This window comes from Agelaius tricolor, unplaced genomic scaffold (assembly GCF_023055355.1).
Source record: "Agelaius tricolor isolate 1412-34295 unplaced genomic scaffold, bAgeTri1.0.p SCAF_1, whole genome shotgun sequence".
In the NCBI taxonomy this organism is placed as follows: Eukaryota; Metazoa; Chordata; class Aves; order Passeriformes; family Icteridae; genus Agelaius; species Agelaius tricolor.
The window spans coordinates 70839762-70858387 of NW_027269261.1; the positions used below are offsets into that span (position 1 = coordinate 70839762).

Sequence of the window (18626 nt, forward strand, 5' to 3'; positions counted from 1 at the left end):
TGTGCATTCTCCTGCATGGGCATCTTCTGTGCCTGATTTCCTGTCAGAGTCCTTAAAGAATTTGCTTCTCTGTCAAGGAGGTATACAGCAGTACTGTTTCCTATTAGATTTCGTAAAAATACCAGAAGCTGTTTAGATTTCCAAACCACCTCTAAAGAATGGTGTGACTGCCACATTTTCAAGTTTCTGTTTGTTAATGGTTTAGAGAAATGTCTTCTGTATTAACTTAATATCTCTTCTTGTAACTAGCTTAACTGATGAAGAGTCACGAAAAAACTGGGAAGAATTTGGTAATCCAGATGGACCACAAGGTAACAATTATGAATGACAGAGGTTCTGTAAGCACTGCACATTGAGATGTGTAATATCTGATCAGTCAATTAGCAGTTAGAGCTTTATATAAAAACTTTCTCCTGTGATTAAAGCAACGCATCTGACCAATTCTTTGCTTGTGAAACTGGTTCTGGGGGTGGTGGCAGGGAAAGGCAAGAAAGAGTTTGCTTTACACTTCTTGAACTTTTTATTATGGTAAGAAGAGAAGAATTGTTTTTAGTCAGCTTCAGTGAGTATCTAGGGAGACTTGCCAATATTAATGGAGGTATAAGCAAAAAATAGAATACTGCTTATCAGAAACTTGTCGATTTTAAACATTTCTTGGTATTTATGATTAAATACTAGAGATGTATATTGAAAAATTAACAGTTTGCCATAGTGCAATAAACACACTTTGAAAGGATGTACAAGGGGTTATTGTTTCTGGGCAGGTTACTACATGAAAATAATCCTGGTGATGGTGTGTTAAAGTTTTACAGTAGGTGATCCAAACAAAATGAATTTAAGACTGAAATTTAATAATTTTTTCCCTACTTGCAGTTGTATGAATTGTTGTAAAACACCTTTGTGATTGTTTAAGTGGCCTACTAAGGAAAAATGTTGCCTATTTCTAGCTGATACTCATTACAGACAAAATGGAAATGTGCCATTTGTTAAGGCAAGTTATACAACATATCTGTGTAGAATGAGTTACAGCCAGATTGGAAATAAATGGAATTTGTAACTTAATTCTGAAGTTACAGGATGACATGAGGGTACTCTGTCATCTGTGCTGTAAATTCTTCTTCTGAATTATATCCATCCAACATAGGACATTAATTTATAAGTTAAAAAAGCCAACCCTACTCCTTGAACTGGTGTTTCAAAGAAATAAAAATCTTTTCTCTTCCTTCAAAGAAACATCTTTGCCACTATATCACGGTCTGACAAAGGCATTTCTAATGGACTAAGGTGGTGGATCAGCTTCTTTAAACACTGTGTTTTATAGCATAACAGATTTCTATCAACTCCTAGCTTCTAGTACTTCCTTTGCTTGGCAAGTAAGAGGTCTCTATCCCTCTTGCTACAAAATACAGATAAAATCGTTCTTCAGAGATGCTGTCACAATATCAGCAAAATGGTACTATAAATTTTAATAGCTTTGCTAGGACCTTTCTGGATACTAAATTGTTTTTCACATCCATAAGCTACTCACTTAGTGTTGACAAGGCATAGGATTTGAAGTTAGGCAGTTGTGTCAGTGTCCTTGAATGGACCTGAAGCTGTGACGTCAAAAGAAAACTCAGCTAAAACTTGAGAAGGCACAAACATCCTTGGTTGGTTTAGTGATTGTGTTCACAAACCTAAGAGACTTTGGATTCCCAGAGGGCAAAATGAAAGGATTTTTTGGCAGGGTAGCAGCTCGTACTGTGGGCGTTAAGCCTCCTGCTCTTCTGAAAACTCCACCTCAGACTTCAGTGGAAGTGGAATTCTCTGCTTTATTTCTAGACCTCTTGTTATTGTTTGAGACATCTGAAGAGTGGGAGAAATCCCTGAACTATTCTCTCTCTCTCCTCTATTCTCTAACTTTGTTCCACATTAAAGTGTGAGGGGCTTTCTAATTTAGTGAAATTTATCTTCTCTGTATTTACACATCTGTGGTGTAAAACATGTACCCAAGCTCTTTACTCTAGTCTTACAGTTCTGTACAGACAAAGGATAGATACAGTCCCTCATAGAGGGATTTTCTGGGCTGAGATGAAGCACATCTGGGGTTAGACATGCCCAACCAAGTTCAGTGTGGTACATCTGGTACATCCCACCCTCTGTGCCCAGCACAGAGGAACAGGGAGCAGCATTCCTCTCTATCCAGCTGAGGCAGTGTGAGGCCAGAGGCAGGCAAACAAGGGCTTTTTGTATTTGCATGACTTGCTGCTTTACTAAAAGTAAATGCAAAATCACTCAAAGAGTGTTTACAAGCAGGTGAGGGAGATCTGAAGAATATAAAGATAGTCTACTAAAAGTGCCTTATGATTAAATTTCCCCATGCTGTTTGCTGGTGCTTCAGCTCAGTGGGCATGAGTGGGGGCAAGGAGACTCTCAGACCAGAAGAGAAAGAGCTTTTTACTGAACTGCTTCTGTTCCTGGAACAATTTAAGGCTACAATCCTAAAGGTCAAAAATATTGTAGCAAACTGAAATTTACTTCATTAGTAAAGGACAGACTTTTAGTAGATTCTTCTAAAAATCCATAATCATTAACAGATTAGAGTCTGGATATCTTCCTTCTCCAGGGCAAGGCATTTCCTGTAACTTAATGTGGTAAATTCACTGGGTATCATCTGCTTGAACTCCTAAGGCTGAGGTGTGGTCAGGCTTGTCAGATGTTTGATTGGAGACTCAAGGAATAGTAACTTTCAACCTAGAGAAGTCACATTAGGCTTGTGGGTAACAGCTGTTTATCTGCATTGATGGCTGTCACAGTCTGTTGGAGATGGTATCAATCAGTGTAGTGCCTAACTACAGAGGGATCCTAGCCCATCCTTATTTAAGGCATTGCTCCTCATGGATAACTGCTAGTACTAAGGAAAACATGTTGTTTTTCTTTTAAGCAGGTCCTAGAAATCGATGAAGTCTTACTTTCTTTTCTTTCCCCCATTGGTTTCATGGAGCTTTTAGTATTGGGATAGATAGTGTTTGCAAAATTTAATTTATTACCACTTGTGTCTGAAAAGCTATTTTATGCTACTCTCTATTCAGATCTGTATATTGGAGATGTTAGAGAATCATGTCTTCTGTTTTCTGTAGCCTAACTTCTTTTGAATTGGAGAATGTTCCTCTTTCTTTCTTACCAGTCACACAGAAATTTGAACTGACAGAGGGTTTTGTGTGTACAGTTTACAGCTTAGAACATTTTCTTAGAGGGACAAACCAATAGAACTATCCATAGAAGTAATTTGTTCAGACCATTTTCTTGCAGTTCATTTGCTTACTTAACTATATGTATTTAAACTGCTGAAAACTCTGCAATGCAAAACTCACAAAACTTCCAATTGTTTATATATGTAGAAATAAATCTTGCCTATCTATTTCACTGCAATATGTTAAGCTGAAATACTTGGTATTTCAGGTGCTGGATTTAAGTCCTGTTATTGCATACTTGGTGTATTTCTAATTTGTTGCTTAATTTTGCTGTATTTGTTAAAATTTTGCTTATTGAAGTAATAAACATGAGTGAGTTTATTGTGGGTTAGTGTTTTTTGTTTTTTTGTTAGTCATAATGTGACTTTAAAAATGTTTTTCAGTATTTTATAGTGAACTTATTTTCTTTCATCCTACAGCTACAAGCTTCGGTATAGCTTTGCCAGCTTGGATTGTGGATCAGAAAAATTCAATTTTGGTGAGTCAGCTTACTTAGCTCAAGATTTTAAGGTGAACTTTCAAGTGTTTTTGAAAAAAAAAATTGCTTAATACTGCACATTTTCAGTCAAAACACATTAATACTTTGCTCCAAGTGAACATCTTTGAAGCAAATTTCAGGAGTTGTGAGTGTTACAGTAGCTTAAATCTAACCTTTGAGAATGAAGTATGAATATGTTTGGATGGATCTCATTCCAGTGACAATGAGGTTCTACTGTGGTCACCCCTGCTACAAAGTGTGTGTTCACTCTTGCAAGGAAACACAGTTAGAGCTGTGTGCTGGGTTTCTCCAGTTCCATTTGGTTTGCTAGTGATGCTCTAATCACACAGTATCTAAATATTCTTCCTGTTGTAATTGTTGCTGTAAGGTGTTTTTCTTAACCACTTGATTACTTTTGATGTCTGTCCACTGCATCACAGTCTTGCTGCCAACTTTTTATTTATTAAAGAAACTGACCTGTGACAGTGTGTGAATCATTTAAACTGATTAATATGTGAATCACACTAAACTGACACTCCTTATTTAAGCCATACCTAGTTATATTACTTGTAAGTTGATCTTCAGAAATAATTACACTATTATGCAGTAGGCTTGTGATAATTTTTAGTAAGCTTGTGGTCATACTACTTGATTATTTTAGAATAAAGATTAAACAAGAGTGGTATTAAGTAGCCACAGTATCTAATACAGTATGTTTTCTATTTTTTCTGTAGGTGTTGTTTGTATATGGATTAGCATTTATGGTTATTCTTCCAGTTGTTGTGGTAAGTAGTATCTGATATTCTGCTCTCTGTAACCAAGTTGTAAAAAAGGCTGTCTTAGAGTTCTCATTCTTAGCTTTCATAGAGAGTGCAAGTGAGCTGTTTTTAAAAAGGTGGTGTTTTACTGTGAAAAAAGTGTAGCTGCTGTAGAGTTTCCAGAAAAATGCAGTGCCGTGATAGAGAGGAGACTCCAGGGAAAATACTGGCTATCACAAGAATTATTAAGTTACGTAATTTGTCTTGTAGCTTCTTTCTCAAGAAAATTATTGAGGTGATGAGCTCAAGAGGATATTCAGGGGTGCTATAGTAAAGACTGAGATATCTCTAGCTGGTGGTGCTAGAATGATTACTGCAGGTGCAGCAGGTGGTTGATCTGGTTTGTCCTGCCTGCCTTTGTTTAAATAGTTTCAGTTTTTATTGATCTTCTGTACACCATGAGATGTCTGCCCTTGACATTGCAATATGTGAGGAATCAATTGGTAGGTGAGTGTTATTTCAGGGCTTGGGTTTGCCCTAAAGTATTGCTTTTAAACAATTTTGTTTAAAAGCAGTGATTGTGCATTTGGGGTGTGGCATGAAGCAAGACTTAGAGAACTGACACCAAAAGGCCCTCATGTTCTTGAAAAGTAGATTTTAATTTGAAAAAGTGTCCTGAGGTCTTAGCAGCTGCTTGCATCAGTGTGTGCAGAGACTCAAGAGAGACATTATTCCTTCCCTTTGAGTCTTTCTGTGCAATTGGAAATTTAGTTTAGAAGATTAAATGTGCTGACTTCAACAAATGGTTGAATAAAAAGTCTAAAATCAAGGATGCAAATTTTTTTCATGCTTTTCCTTTTAGGATTTAGTTGATGCTTTTTTGTATACAGATACTTTTAGTGACTTACACCAGGTTTATCATAGCTCAAGTGAAAGGAAAACAACCTTGCTCTTGGTACAAACAAATGTTCTGAGCACAGAAAAAAATTCCTGCCTCTTCTTGCCCTATACCAGATGTAGACTTGTATGTTCAGACTTGTCACTGTAAATTTCTTTTATAAGTCAGCGAAGAGGAATAGTCATTTTTATGAAGCATGTTATTTTATCATTTCATTTGAAAGTAGACATACAAGATAATTCATACCTTTAATGGGCCTGTTTCTCTTTCATGAATCAATAAAGAAGGCAAACTTAACTGCAGTGTAGTCATCCTATGTTTGATGGGCATCTAAAATAAAGCAAGGCTACTTCCACCCTTTGAATCCAGATTAATGAAAAAGGACAATATTGATAAATAGTTCTTTCCAGACTTCCTCTGACCTAAATAATGTCCTGTACATGAGGCAAGAGACAGGAGCTGTATCTGCAGAAGCAGTTAGGGCAGCCTTTTTCATGTAGGTTTGGACTGGTTAGGTACATTTTTCTTCCAATACCTATACTTGTACAAATGTTTGATAGCTGTGGGATTATAATTAATTTTTTTATGCAGAAAAACATTGTAGAAAGCTGTGTAATATACTGTGTCAGCATTCATCTATTCACGGATGAATCAAACGTAATTTATTAAAAAATTTATTGGAGCCACTCCTTGAATATTTCCCAAATAATTAAGTAGATTGCAGAATTCTTTCCATAGTGGGGGAATTCACTATTATGAAACTAATAGTAGTAAGCATCACTTATCAGTCAAGAGCAACAAGCAGTAAAGTAGTTAATAAATTTCACAGTAGATAGAGGAGTATCTTCAATGTGTTTTCTTATGTTAAATGAGCTTTGCTTACAGGGAGGAGTTTATGAACAGATTGCAGTTTATAACCCAGCACACCATTTTTCTGAAAATATATTAGAGAGTACAATCACTGTAGAGTGAGTTCTGTAATTTGAGTCACTGGTGATAATTAGGCAATTATCAGTGTGTTGCTCTTCTTCTGTCAACCTGAAGGTGTATGGCTTAATTCTGAAAATTTCCAGTGAGGGCCACCTCCAGATTCCTCTTCTGAAAAGCATTTTGTGGTCAGGTGACTTAAATCACAGTTTTGCAAATTTTCTCATAGTGAAAGAAATCTCTTTCTTCTTGGTTTGGTCTTGGCCTGCCTAAACTAGATTTGAATGCTGAGTTGCTCTGTAAGGAGTTACCACATCATATACAGCAAGTGGTAAATCGAGTGAATTTTCTGTTTAGTGGATTTATTAAAACAACACCAGAAATAAACCAAGCAATGTATATGTGTGCAGGTGTTTGTGCTGGGGAAAATGTCTCTAGGCTAGAGGTCATTTAAAAATGTTTAATGTTAGATTCTCTCAGATGAATTTATCAGTGTGCTTTTAAAGTTTGTGTCAGCAATATATTTTTGTTCCCCTCTCCTTTTTGAAATTCAGTTCACCTCAACATACATGATATCAGTTGGGCTGAGTTACCTGGTTGTTGACAGACACGAGGTCATGCAGTATGGCTGTTTTGATGCTTCCTTGTAGCTGACATCAGTCTGTTCCTGTTGAATATTTCAGGGTTCCTGGTGGTACCGATCAATACGATACAGTGGAGATCAGATTCTCATTCGGACAACTCAAATATATACATACTTTGTCTATAAAACCCGGAACATGGACATGAAACGTAAGTATAAGGCATCTTCAGCTGTAGGTGTGTTCCTCTGGAAGTGTCAGTCTGCTGACATTAAATTACTTCTATTTTATAGGCCTTCATTAGCTAAAAGTAATGCTTCTGCTTTCTTTAGAGTGTTTTTAACACTTAATTCTGTTGCAAGTGAAGAATACTCTGTAAAAAGTAAATGTTTGGTAGAGGGATATATTTATGTCTATCTATACATGAAAAAAAAAAAAAAAAGAAAAAGGGGTATTGTATGTTGGGAAAAACATGCTGACCTGCCTGTAGCCCTCAGTTGCCAGTAGGGGCAGACCTCTGTGTGTTTTCTTCTGTTAGTGTAAAAAAACTAGCTTTGGAATTTTTAGGGGCTTCATAAAATTTTTGTATGCATAAAGAATGCAATAGCCTTTCTTGTTTTTAGATGTTAGAATAGAAAGCTAAATTTCTGTTAAAAAATTGCTATCAATTTTATGTTACTTTGTTACTTGTTTGTAGCTTTCAATATGCTTCCTTTTCTTGTCTACTCCCTGATTTTAAAGGACTCCCTCCCATTTTTTTGGAGAAAACTGTAGGTGTACTTTGTTGCTGCAAAATTGTATCTTACAGTTTGGAGACTGGAATGACCCTGAGGAATTGCCACAGTACTACTTAGTTCTAGATAGGATTTAACTCGATTGAATGCTCAGAGCAATTGAAAAACAGAATAGAGGAACCCCAAAACCTTCTAAAAAAGGATTAATAAATATATTTTCTTACTTCTTTGAATTGCACTGTTTTTTGCTTTAAATTTGCTGGAAGATTGCTGAAATCTGCTCCTGATCCATCCTTGTCCTACAGAGCAGAAATGCTTTGCAGATCATCCAAGTGGTGTAGGGCATAAGAGTATGGAAAGATGTTACCCTTTGATTCACAGGACACATGTGTGTGGGATTAATTCAGACTGTTTTATACTCTTTTGTCTCACTCTTACGCTTTTTTCTATCTCCAGCTAGGTGAGAAAAGAGAGAGTAGGTGAGACTTTAGAAGTTTAGGGAGATCACTTTATTTTTTCAGACTTGTTTATAACAATAATTTGTTTCATATTGAATCTTGCTTAGAACCCAGCTTTGAGGCTTGCCTTGTCCCTCCTGAAGATTGGTTGAAAAGTGAACTCTAGGTTTAAGTGGCCTTATTTAAGGACTTGACACTTTTAGGTAGTTTCAGGATCAGAGGCAGGTCAGTTTTTTCTACTGAGGTCTGTAGTGCAGTCTGAATGAAAACTGAGGTGCAGCTGAGGTGGCTTAGACAAACCACACAGTGATCAGGTAAGGCTTTTGCTTGGTTGTGAATTCCACTGTGGTGTGGTATATCAGTGCCAGCAAATGTAATCAAACCAGGCTAGGAAAATGATGAGATAAATCTGCATGGCTTGCCTTGTTTTAAGGTATTTTTTCAAGCTTCAGAACAAACAAACTTTCAGAATCTCCTTTCCTGGAGATTTTCAGTTGTTGATTTTAAATAATGGGAAGATATTTATAGTCATCTGAAAGTCTTCAATATACTGTGTTGAGGAAGTGAATAGATAATTGAGCATGGAAATGAAAATTGGTGCTCAGGGAACTTGACTCATTGTTACTAGTCTGAATTCACTGGGCACTGCAGGTAGGCAAAAATAACTTTGACTTGCTCATAAAAGCACTTGCTCAAAATATAAGAAGGAAGCTTGAGTAACTACTGCTAAAAAAGTTATTTTAACTAGAGCAAATGATTGTGTGAGCTCTCTCTGATTGTCTGTGGCTGAGGGGTCTGGTATGTTCATGAGCAGGAAGCTCACAATGGGACTAAAATATCCAGTTGTCTAGGGCTTTCATTTTAATTACACTACAGAATATTTTGTGGTAACATGGATTTTCCTAATCACATTAAGAATAGAGTGGTCCATCATCTTTGTGCAATTTGTTTGTAGGATTATTTATTGGACTGCTTTTCTCATAATTACAGTAATTTTTTTGGTGAATTTTCAATGCTGACTGAGCAGAAAATGGAGCTGAAATTTTATCCTTCCTGCCTCCCTCTTCCATACACATTGTGGTACTGCTGCAGGCATGTGGGCTGCTGAGAGGAATGATTCTGTGAGCATGCAGAAGTAGTCAAACTGCTGTGCAGTGATGTCTGCTAGTCCTAATGAAGTCTAATTATGTTCTTTTCAAGACATTAAGTGTCAAATGCCGGGCTTCATACCATGCGAAACTGAGCCTTGAATCATCTCTTTTGTTTTGTGCCAGACATTGATTCCTGCCTCCTTGCCCTGTGGCAGTAGTAACCGATCCATTAAGTAGAGGACATGGATATTCATGGTTGTTGAGGCAGGAACAGAAATAAGTTTTATGGCTGAAGGTTCTGAAGAAATCAGTTGGTGGCTTAGGATGTTGACATTTTCTTTGTCTGACTCCAATTATCTTTGCAGGGCTTATCATGGTTTTAGCAGGGGCATCTGAATTTGATCCTCAGTACAACAAAGATGCGACGAGCAGACCAGCAGACAACATTCAGATACCTCAGGTCAGTCATGTCCAGAGGTGTTTTAACTGACCCCGTCAAGGGAAGAGGGAGGTGATGCTTCTGGGGGACCAGCTGACAGAATTCAAGTTCTTCAGGCATTAACTTTGTAGTGAGGCAACTGTATCCCTTCAGAAATAGGAGTTGGAAGCTAGACTTGATTTAAACTTTTTTAAAAGAAAAGATAGCATTAATGATGCTAATGCTTATTTTAAATTGAATTGGTTTAGTATATAGGCTGCTGTATTGGACTTTTAGGGAGGGGTAAAGTAAATAGGAAATTACAGTGTTACTCCTTAAAAATTTTGAGAATTGACATAAAGAGGTGATCACCATTTGATGTTCTTTTAAATTGTTAACACAAATCTGGTTGAGTGTGTTGCCAGTAAAATAAAATTATTATCTGATGTCTGAATTAGTAATGTCTTTAAATATCATGGAGATTCCTCTGTGAATATCTGTTCCCCTCTGATTACCTTTTATATTCATTTCCGTTCAGTGTTTCCAGTGACATCAGAGATGCCATAAATGCATACTGTGGCAAGTAATTTTTACTAGCAGAGTATTTGAAAGTCTTATTTATCAGAAACTAATGCTTTGGTTTAAGAAGTTTAAAACATAGTATACAAAATGCTCCAATAAAAATGTTTTGAGTTGGCAAAAAGAGGAGGAAATAGTCTCACAGATTTAACCTTTGCATGCGCACAGTTGAGTTTTCATGTTTTGAATGTGACCTAAATGTAAGAGTCAGTCTATTTTCTTTTACTTAATTGTCTTTGTCTCTTTTACAAATTCTTTATCCTGTTGTGGGCTTTGAGTAGAAGATGGAATTGCAGTAAAGTGGGGGTTTTCAGCACTGAGAGCAAAAGGCTGGAAAAGACCTTGAGCAGTGGTTCTTTTATCCATGCTGTTGCCAGCACTGGCATTCTGCAAGGCCTTTTACATTTAATCATTCATTATTTAAAAAGCAGTCAAGCCTTCTGTAACCATATCCTGCTGAGAAGCTGTTCCAGAACTTGCTGTTCTAGTGATTAGGAGTCTTGTTTGTGACCAATTTGTATCCAATTTTTATCATCACTATTCTGGAGTCTAAACTATTCTTATGTATATCCTTATGCATCTGTAGACACAAGCAATAGCCCATTAGTCATCTTTTTGTCTTTATTTTGCTAAACTATAAAAACTGCTGTCTTTCATTCTTTCTTTTCCAAAAAGTCTCATTTTGCTTCTCCTGCTGTGTACTGAACAGGGTACTGTTCCCAGCTGATAGATTTCTAAATTTTACATTATTTTTTATCTGCTTAGAATTGTCCACAGCATTCTATGTTAAGTCTTAACAGTGCCTTAGTTGGTGGCACTACTGTTCCTGTATTTCTGCAGGAATGACTTTCAGCATAACCTTTTCCGCAGCTGTTTTATATGGTGGTTTAGTACAACTGGAGGGGGATCAGTAAATTTTCAGAATTTCCCCATCTTTGTTTTCCAGCTAACAGGTTCCCATCTTCGAGCTGCTGTTCTTGTTAGTATGCAAGTGCATGACTTCGCATTTTATGACATTTTGTTCCCTTTCTAAAGGTCCAGTACTCAGTGTCATCTGTGTTTTTTTCTGACTATATGGCAGAACAATTCACTGAAGCATCAACACAGAAGGGTATTGCTAATAATTTCTGCTAGGGTATCCTGCTTTTGGGGCCATGATCATCGTTCCCATTTTTCACAAAATCCTCTTTTCTAACTTTTACTGCTCTTGATCTGGGGTTACACCAGGATGTGCTTATAAGAAGCTTCTTACAAGTTTCTTATAAGCAGAGTCAGATCTTTTTTTCAAGTGTGGGGAAAGACTGGTTGGTGTAGCTTAGCTGTTGATACCCAAAGTTCTCTTTTTGTCTTTTTGAGCTTAAAAAGTGAAGCTTCTGGGCCATGTACTAATGCTACTTTATCTGAGCTACTGTTACTCAGACCTGTTTGTGCTGTGGCTCTTGGTCCTGTGGGGAACAGGAAAGGTCATCCTGAGTAAAGAACACTGTTTTTTTCAAGATGGTGTGGTTTATAAGAAGTTAAAATACTTGATCTTCAGCCTACCAGGGATTTCAGGCTTGTAAACCTCCTACCTGTTTTACCTGAAGTTATTTGCTGTGTCTTAGATGGGGGAAACGTCTCAAGGGGATGCTGTTGCTTGTGCATATTAAGTTCAGTGCCTTAGAAATATGGTGGAATCTAGTAAACCTTGGCAATAAAATCAGATATTAAAAATATTTCTGTCAATACAAATTTACTTAATACTACATAAGACAAGTTTATTGCATGCAAATCTTTGCAACCACCCCTTTGCACATTGAAAAAAGATTTATAAAGACACTTTTAAACTTTTTTGAGCTGGGTTTTGAATAAAAATGGCTAATGTTCATCTCTACAGAAATTTCCAAGGAAAAAGTTACTTAAACTCTTACTTTTGTGAGCATGCTTTTTTTTCCCTTGTGAACTCTTCTCCTGTATTTGCTTGTATTTTGCAATAAAATACCTGTTTAACTGTTTTATTTTAGCTAATCAGAGAAATTGGTGGCATAAACTTAAAGAAGAATGAGCCTCCTCTCACCTACCCTTACAGTCTGAAGGCCAGAGTTCTGCTGTTGACCCATCTTGCCCGGATGCAAGTTCCTGAGGTCCTTGAAGAAGGTAATGGCTTCTCCCCTAATCGGTTATACCTGGAAACAGAGCAAGATGCTGCATTATTATTATTATGATGCAAGCATTGCTGAATGCTGCAGTACTTTTGATTCTTATCCTATAAAGAGTTGAATGGATCTCTGCTCAATAGTCTCTATGCAAGCCGCTTGGTTTTTCAACTTTAACGGCCCTTTAGAGCATTTATTCAGCATTTCCTCACTCTCCTGACAGCCCTGCAATACTGATATTTTACTCTTTTAAGCTTTTGGCTGCAAATATAGCTTAGATAAATTGTTTTTGATTTTTGTAATAGAATAAAAAGTTAAACATGAAGTATATTTGCTTTTCAGAGCAAAGAAATCCAAGATCAGCATAATCTTGATCTCTATAGCATTTCCATGTGTATTTATTTTTGGAGGTTTTTAGCCCACTATATGAAGTAAAGATGACAAGATTAGAACTTTAAATATCAGTTACCTGTGAGCTTTGGTGTGTGTTTTGGAATTTTTAATACTTTTAAATATTGAAACCAAAGTGTTTCTAAATGCATTTCTTAAGTTTCATCCATGAAAGCCATAGTTCCAGGCTGACCAGCAAAGTTCAGATGTTCTACATTTTAATGGAAATTTAAAAAAAACAAACACAAAGCAACAAACCAGGGAAAATGCTTTGCTTCAAATTTTTCAGTTCCTTTTAGAAGAAAAATAATCAGTTTTAAAAAGTCATGAAAAATATATCATCTTTCTTTTCCTTAGTTACTGTTTGTACTTAGAATTTCACAGAACTGCATTCAAAAAAAGTTGACGCATTGCAAATCATGTTTTTTTTGCAAAACTGGTGTTTCACTTAAAATTAAAAATCCTGGTTTTAACCTGTGATTACCTAAAGAATGTGATTTTTAATATGACTGGTAAATTGTCTTTGTTATCCTGTTACTTCTTTTTAGATGGATCTAATAAATTCTGTTTCATTTGGTGTGGGAGCTGGTATACAAAATTTGTTTACTCTTAGCACTTTCATTTTCCTAGTTTTTTAAATATGTCAGTGAGAATAAAGTGGCATTTTTTCATAACACAAGAATGAATAGCAGTGAAGACCATGCCATTAAATGGTCCAGTTTATGTAAACTGATTGTTTTTCCTAAAAGTAGTACAGCATAATTGCAGCCAGTTGCATCTTGCAGATCAGCAGTTTATCCTTAAGAAGAGTCCTGCACTACTTCAAGAAATGATTAATGTGATCTGCCAACTAATAATAATGGCTCGAAGCAGGGAAGGTAAGAAAAGAAACTGTATAATTAAAACCAGTAAATATGTTTCTTCACTGTGATACTTCATAAAGTCTTTGGTTCTTGTGGGAGACTTAACCTGTGATATTTGGAAATGCCTAAATGCACTGCTGCTCTTTTTGTAATGAGAGAATTCTCTATTTTGAGGGTTGAAATGCTGCTGCTGCCAAGCTCTGCTCTGAAATCCTGAGTCTGTGTCCTGCCTAATTTTTGCAATTAAAGTTTCTCCTTAACTGCAATTGAAAACCTTTTTTTGAAGGTGTGGTTCATTTTCAGTAGCAAAGCATTTAGTGCAAGACTTGTGTTCTTTCCATTTGCACTTCTACAATTTTTTCTCTCCTGTTATGAGTGCCTCTTGTATTTTTAGATAATTTCTTTGCCATTATTTCTTTGTATTTTGCTCATATTTCTCCATATCACAATTCTATGTTCTTTAGCCTGCTATGTAGTTTTATTCTGAAGTTGTAGGGGCAGGTGCTTAGCTGTATGTCTTGCCATAGAAATTATAATTCAATTGAAATATAATATTTAAGCATTTTTTTCCACTGTAAAACAGGCAGTTACTCAGAAGATGATTCCTTGCAGTGTAAGGAAGCAAAGACTTGGATATCATTACTTTTTTGCACCAAACATAATCGAGGCATTTTTTTATGTCAAACTGGTCACTCTTTTTTTGTTATCAAACAATAATTACTGGTTGATCTTCACTAGACCAAAACTCCTTTAATGAGCATTGATAGCCTCCTAGTAAGAATGGTTTTGGGAAAGATATTTCCAAGAACTATGCCAAGTGGTGCTGGAAATTGTGCTCCATTACAAAATAAAGTGTGAGAGGGGATGTGAGCAGATAAGGATGTTGTGTGCTACCTTAGATTATTTTTTCTTTAAATTTGGATAGTGTTGATAAAAAATACCTGAACCTCTGTGATACTGTAAAGTACTTCAAAGCTCTGAAATATACATAGGCCATCTAAAAATGTGTGTATTAGTCAACTAGCAAATAGTTGTTTTCTTTTGTGCAAAATGAAACCAAAATAACACAGGCAGAAGCTTTTTTTATGCAACAGAACTGGAAGTCTTTGAAAAATGAGAAACACTTACAGTACTTCTTGTAAAAGCTGAAATAAGATACTGAACAGAGTGCATTATATACTTCGCAACCTAAATGACCTTCAGGTAGCTGTATTCTTTTCCTCTAGTTCTGAATATACACAGACATACTTTCTTAATTTGACAGTAAAATAAATATTTATAGATGCATTGTTCTTAATAAGTTGCTCTCAAGTTCCCAGAACTTTAGATTTTAACTTAAATTAAAATAAAAGGAGACAGTATTTTGAAATACAGTGGTGTAAACTAATTTTCTATTAGCATGTAAAATGGTTATTTATAAACCAAATCTGAACAATCTCTACCACTAATTTCCAGGGATTATCATTATCTCTTCTGGCCTCAATCAGTTTGTGAAAGCTGAAGAGAATTTAATAATGACATATCTATCATTACATACAGTAGAAATGATTTCCCTAGATTTAGGAAAAAAGTAGGTATGTATCATAGATATAGTTGAGGACTTGTCTGGTGTTTCTGTAACAGCTTTTCTTAAAATTATTTCCAAAGTTTGAAAGTGATGGTAGCCAGAAATTTGTACCAAACAGTCAAACATTTCCTCTTGCTTCCATGCCAGTGCTCTCAGCACATGGTGTTAAAGAGAAGGTGGTACCCAACAGTCTTTGGTCTAAAGTGAAGTCACTGCTTTTACATCTTACTATTTATTTAGCAAATCTAATGCATTGACTCTGTTTTTGATGACTGTGCCTGCAGAGAGAACTGGGTTGCCCTGGGAAACAACTGGAAAATGTAAAGGTGGCATTGGTTTGGTTTTGTGTTGTGTTTTTTTAAGATGAATAAAATTGAACTTAGGTATTGAAATTTTTAAGAAACTGCTTTGCTTAAGTTTATATTTGTCACCATAATTTTAAGTGACTTAAAACTTAACTGCAGTTGGTTTTGGGGCTAGTTCTAATTTTCACTTAGATCTAACTTGACACAGTACATAAAAGGATCACATGCTCCAATTAGTCATAGATTTTCATCAGTCCTGGCTCTATGAATGTACAAAGGCAATGGCATGTGTTAATACTATCTAAAGAAATATTTTGGGGACAAATCATACTTTGTGAAACCTAAATTGATAGTGGCATGTGAAGTCTCATTTTGTGCTGCATTCCTGTCTTTCAAATATTCTGAAATGTTTTTGTTACTATTAGGAGCTTAAAAATGTCTACAGCAATTTATGCTTACCTTGTAATAAGGTCTTTTGGAGAAAGACACTTGATAGGAATCTTCTCAAGCTTGGCACTTTGCTTTGCTTTGCTTTGTGGCATCCATTGCTTGCATCCATTGTTCTGGGGCTATTGAGCTGATACCTGAGAACCAGCAGGTGTAAATTATTTTCATGGCTTCCTGGAGATCATCCTTAAATATGATTAGTAGATAGCTGCCTTGCCAAGTGAGGTGTTTGCTGCCAAAAACATGGGATGTGCTCCAGTAAGTGCCTGCAGAAGTTAGGCATGTGTTCAGCTGTCCAGTCAAAGCACATTCTTTAATTCAGGTTGGAAGCTGCAGTGTAATGAAGAGGTTGTGGTTTGACCCAGTTGTATGCCAGTCCTTGCCAAGCAACTAAAATTTGCATTTACATTTGGGATTGACTACTTCAATGTCATATGGTGGGTTGAAACTGAAAGAGGGTGGTTTTGGATAAGAAACACTGCTTGTGAGGGTGGGGAGGCAGAGAAGCTTTGGATGCCCCATCCTTGGAAGTGTTCAAGGCTAGTTTGGATGAGACTTTGAGCAACTTGGTCTAGTGGAAGGTGTCCCTACCCAAGGCAGGGGGTTGGAACTAGATGATATTTGAGCTCAATGCCAACTATTCTATGATTCTTTATTTTTGGTCAATTTAATAACCTTACATTAAAGGTCGTATTGCATTGTGCAATTTGACAATCAGAAGCTGTCAAAACAGGTACAGAAATGGCATTAATTTTATGGTAGGGGCATTTGGGGGATGTTAAAAGCTATGGTGTCCTCAAGTCCACTCTCAGGGAACATAAAGACCTGTGTTCTTCTCAGGAAACCAAGATTATACTTTCCAACTTTAAAATATTTTTCTACTGTCATATGGATGATGAGTCAGTCCTTTAAAAAAGAGAATATTTTCTACTCTGACTAGTGCTCTGTAGTCTCAAAGCTCTAGGTGAATTTCCTGCAAAAGACAGTTTGTCAGAGATTATTTAGGATTCTTTTATTGACTTGGTTTGCAGTGTGTTTTTTTAACTTAAAAAAAAAAAGTCCTGTGACTTTCCTTAGCAGCAGCAGCCAAAAAAATTACAGGGGAAGTGGAAGCTGAGAAAGATGGAAAGTAAATGTAGTGTTACTTGGTTGGGACATTAATCTTTCCATTACTATTTTTTTTTAAAGGTCACAGTTACATCTTTCTTAGTTACCTGTGTGTCTAGCCAGGTAGTTCCATTTTTATGGTATATTTCTCTTTGCATTGCATATAATTGTCACATGTCCTTCCATGTAATTTGATTTGATAGCTGATGATATTTATATCTTGGTGTAATTTGTAGCTAGGTATAATTAGTGAAGAAAGACAATTTGAAGAGCAGAGGGGCAGCTGAAGCAGAGGGAACGGTGATCTACCATGTGCAGTTACTATGCCCTCATAGCTCCTTAGAATCTGCAGCAAGATAAGAAGTGATCTGAAATGAGTTCTCTAAACAGGGTTTATGAGAAGTTTTTGTTTATGAATGAATGGTTGTCATACAAAGTTATATTGCAGTTTGTGTCTGCTTTGCTTTTTCATTTCTTTGCAGATGTGTTGAGTATTAATAATTGCTAAGTGAGGTTTTTTGTTTTTTGTTTTCTTTTGCTCTGTTCTGGCTAAGACTTATTTCTCCTTGTGTACTTTATAATAATTTTAATTATGAGTGTAGGTATTTTTGTACATTAAAATATGAAAAAAATGATAGGTAATTTCTATAAGAAAAGTCAAATAGACACCCCTTTTAACCAATAAGTTTATTTATAAATAAGTGATGCATTTGATATTCTTACAGCTCTCCTTACTGTCTTCTAACATAAAATAATATGCTCTGCTTGGCTTCAATTATATAGTTTTCTTCTTGCATGTGATAGGCTGCTACGTATATGCTCGTTTCTGAAGATGGAAATATTATAAATAATGTATTGTAAAAGATTAATATTTCATGATAAATTATAATAAATGATACAATAAACATGTTATACACACACACATACATAAAACATACAAATATAAAATAAGTTTGTTTTGATGCTGCATTTTTTAAAACTGAATTGGTGAAATTTTTGTCTATAATAATTACATAGATACATTGTGCAGTGTTCCCTCAGACAATATTAGTGTTCAGCTGTGACATCCTAAATAGAGGGAGGAAAATGTCTGCTGTTCTGTGTGGCTGGAGTGAGAGTAAAAAGTCTGCCTAGTTAATTATACTGAACATTTTAAGATGTCTCTTTCTTTTGCTTGGTGGACTGGAAGTAAGGTTTTCTGTAATACAAGTATACATTAGAAAAGTATAAGAAGAAAAAAAATTAAAAATTATGTTGTTTGTTTCATTCTCCCCAAGAAAGGGAGTTCCGTGCTCCATCTTTGGGATCTTTGGAAAATTGTATGAAGCTTTCCCAGATGACAGTCCAGGGACTTCAGCAGTTCAAGTCTCCCCTTTTACAGCTGCCTCACATTGAAGAGGACAATCTGAGAAGAGTTTCCAATCATAAAAAGGTATAAAAATACAAATGATACTTGGTAACCTCTTAAAATGCGATATGCTACTTCTTTTACCTATTTGTGGCTAAGGAAGCAAGGCCATGAATTAACTAAGAGCATAAAAATAGATTTATTTTTAAGGAACTCAATACAATACTTCCTAGATGTTCTGGCTGCTTTTGGTTTTTGAAAATTCCATCTCAGTTAGGAGGTGGGAATTAGGATCAGGGATCTGTTAAT

General features: G+C 35.9%; 1 protein-coding gene across 2 annotated transcripts in view; it reads left to right on the plus strand.

Moving 5' to 3' along the window:
• The window catches only part of SEC63 (SEC63 homolog, protein translocation regulator), a 53222-nt gene that overhangs the window by 20489 nt on the left and 14107 nt on the right, over positions 1-18626 (plus strand). For both annotated transcript variants that reach the window (XM_071439319.1, XM_071439311.1), the window contains exons 5-12: positions 250-311; positions 3653-3711; positions 4446-4496; positions 6978-7086; positions 9524-9618; positions 12159-12291; positions 13466-13558; positions 18247-18401. In XM_071439319.1, the coding sequence (XP_071295420.1) occupies positions 250-311; positions 3653-3711; positions 4446-4496; positions 6978-7086; positions 9524-9618; positions 12159-12291; positions 13466-13558; positions 18247-18401 (757 nt within the window). The remainder of the gene's footprint in view (positions 1-249; positions 312-3652; positions 3712-4445; positions 4497-6977; positions 7087-9523; positions 9619-12158; positions 12292-13465; positions 13559-18246; positions 18402-18626) is intronic.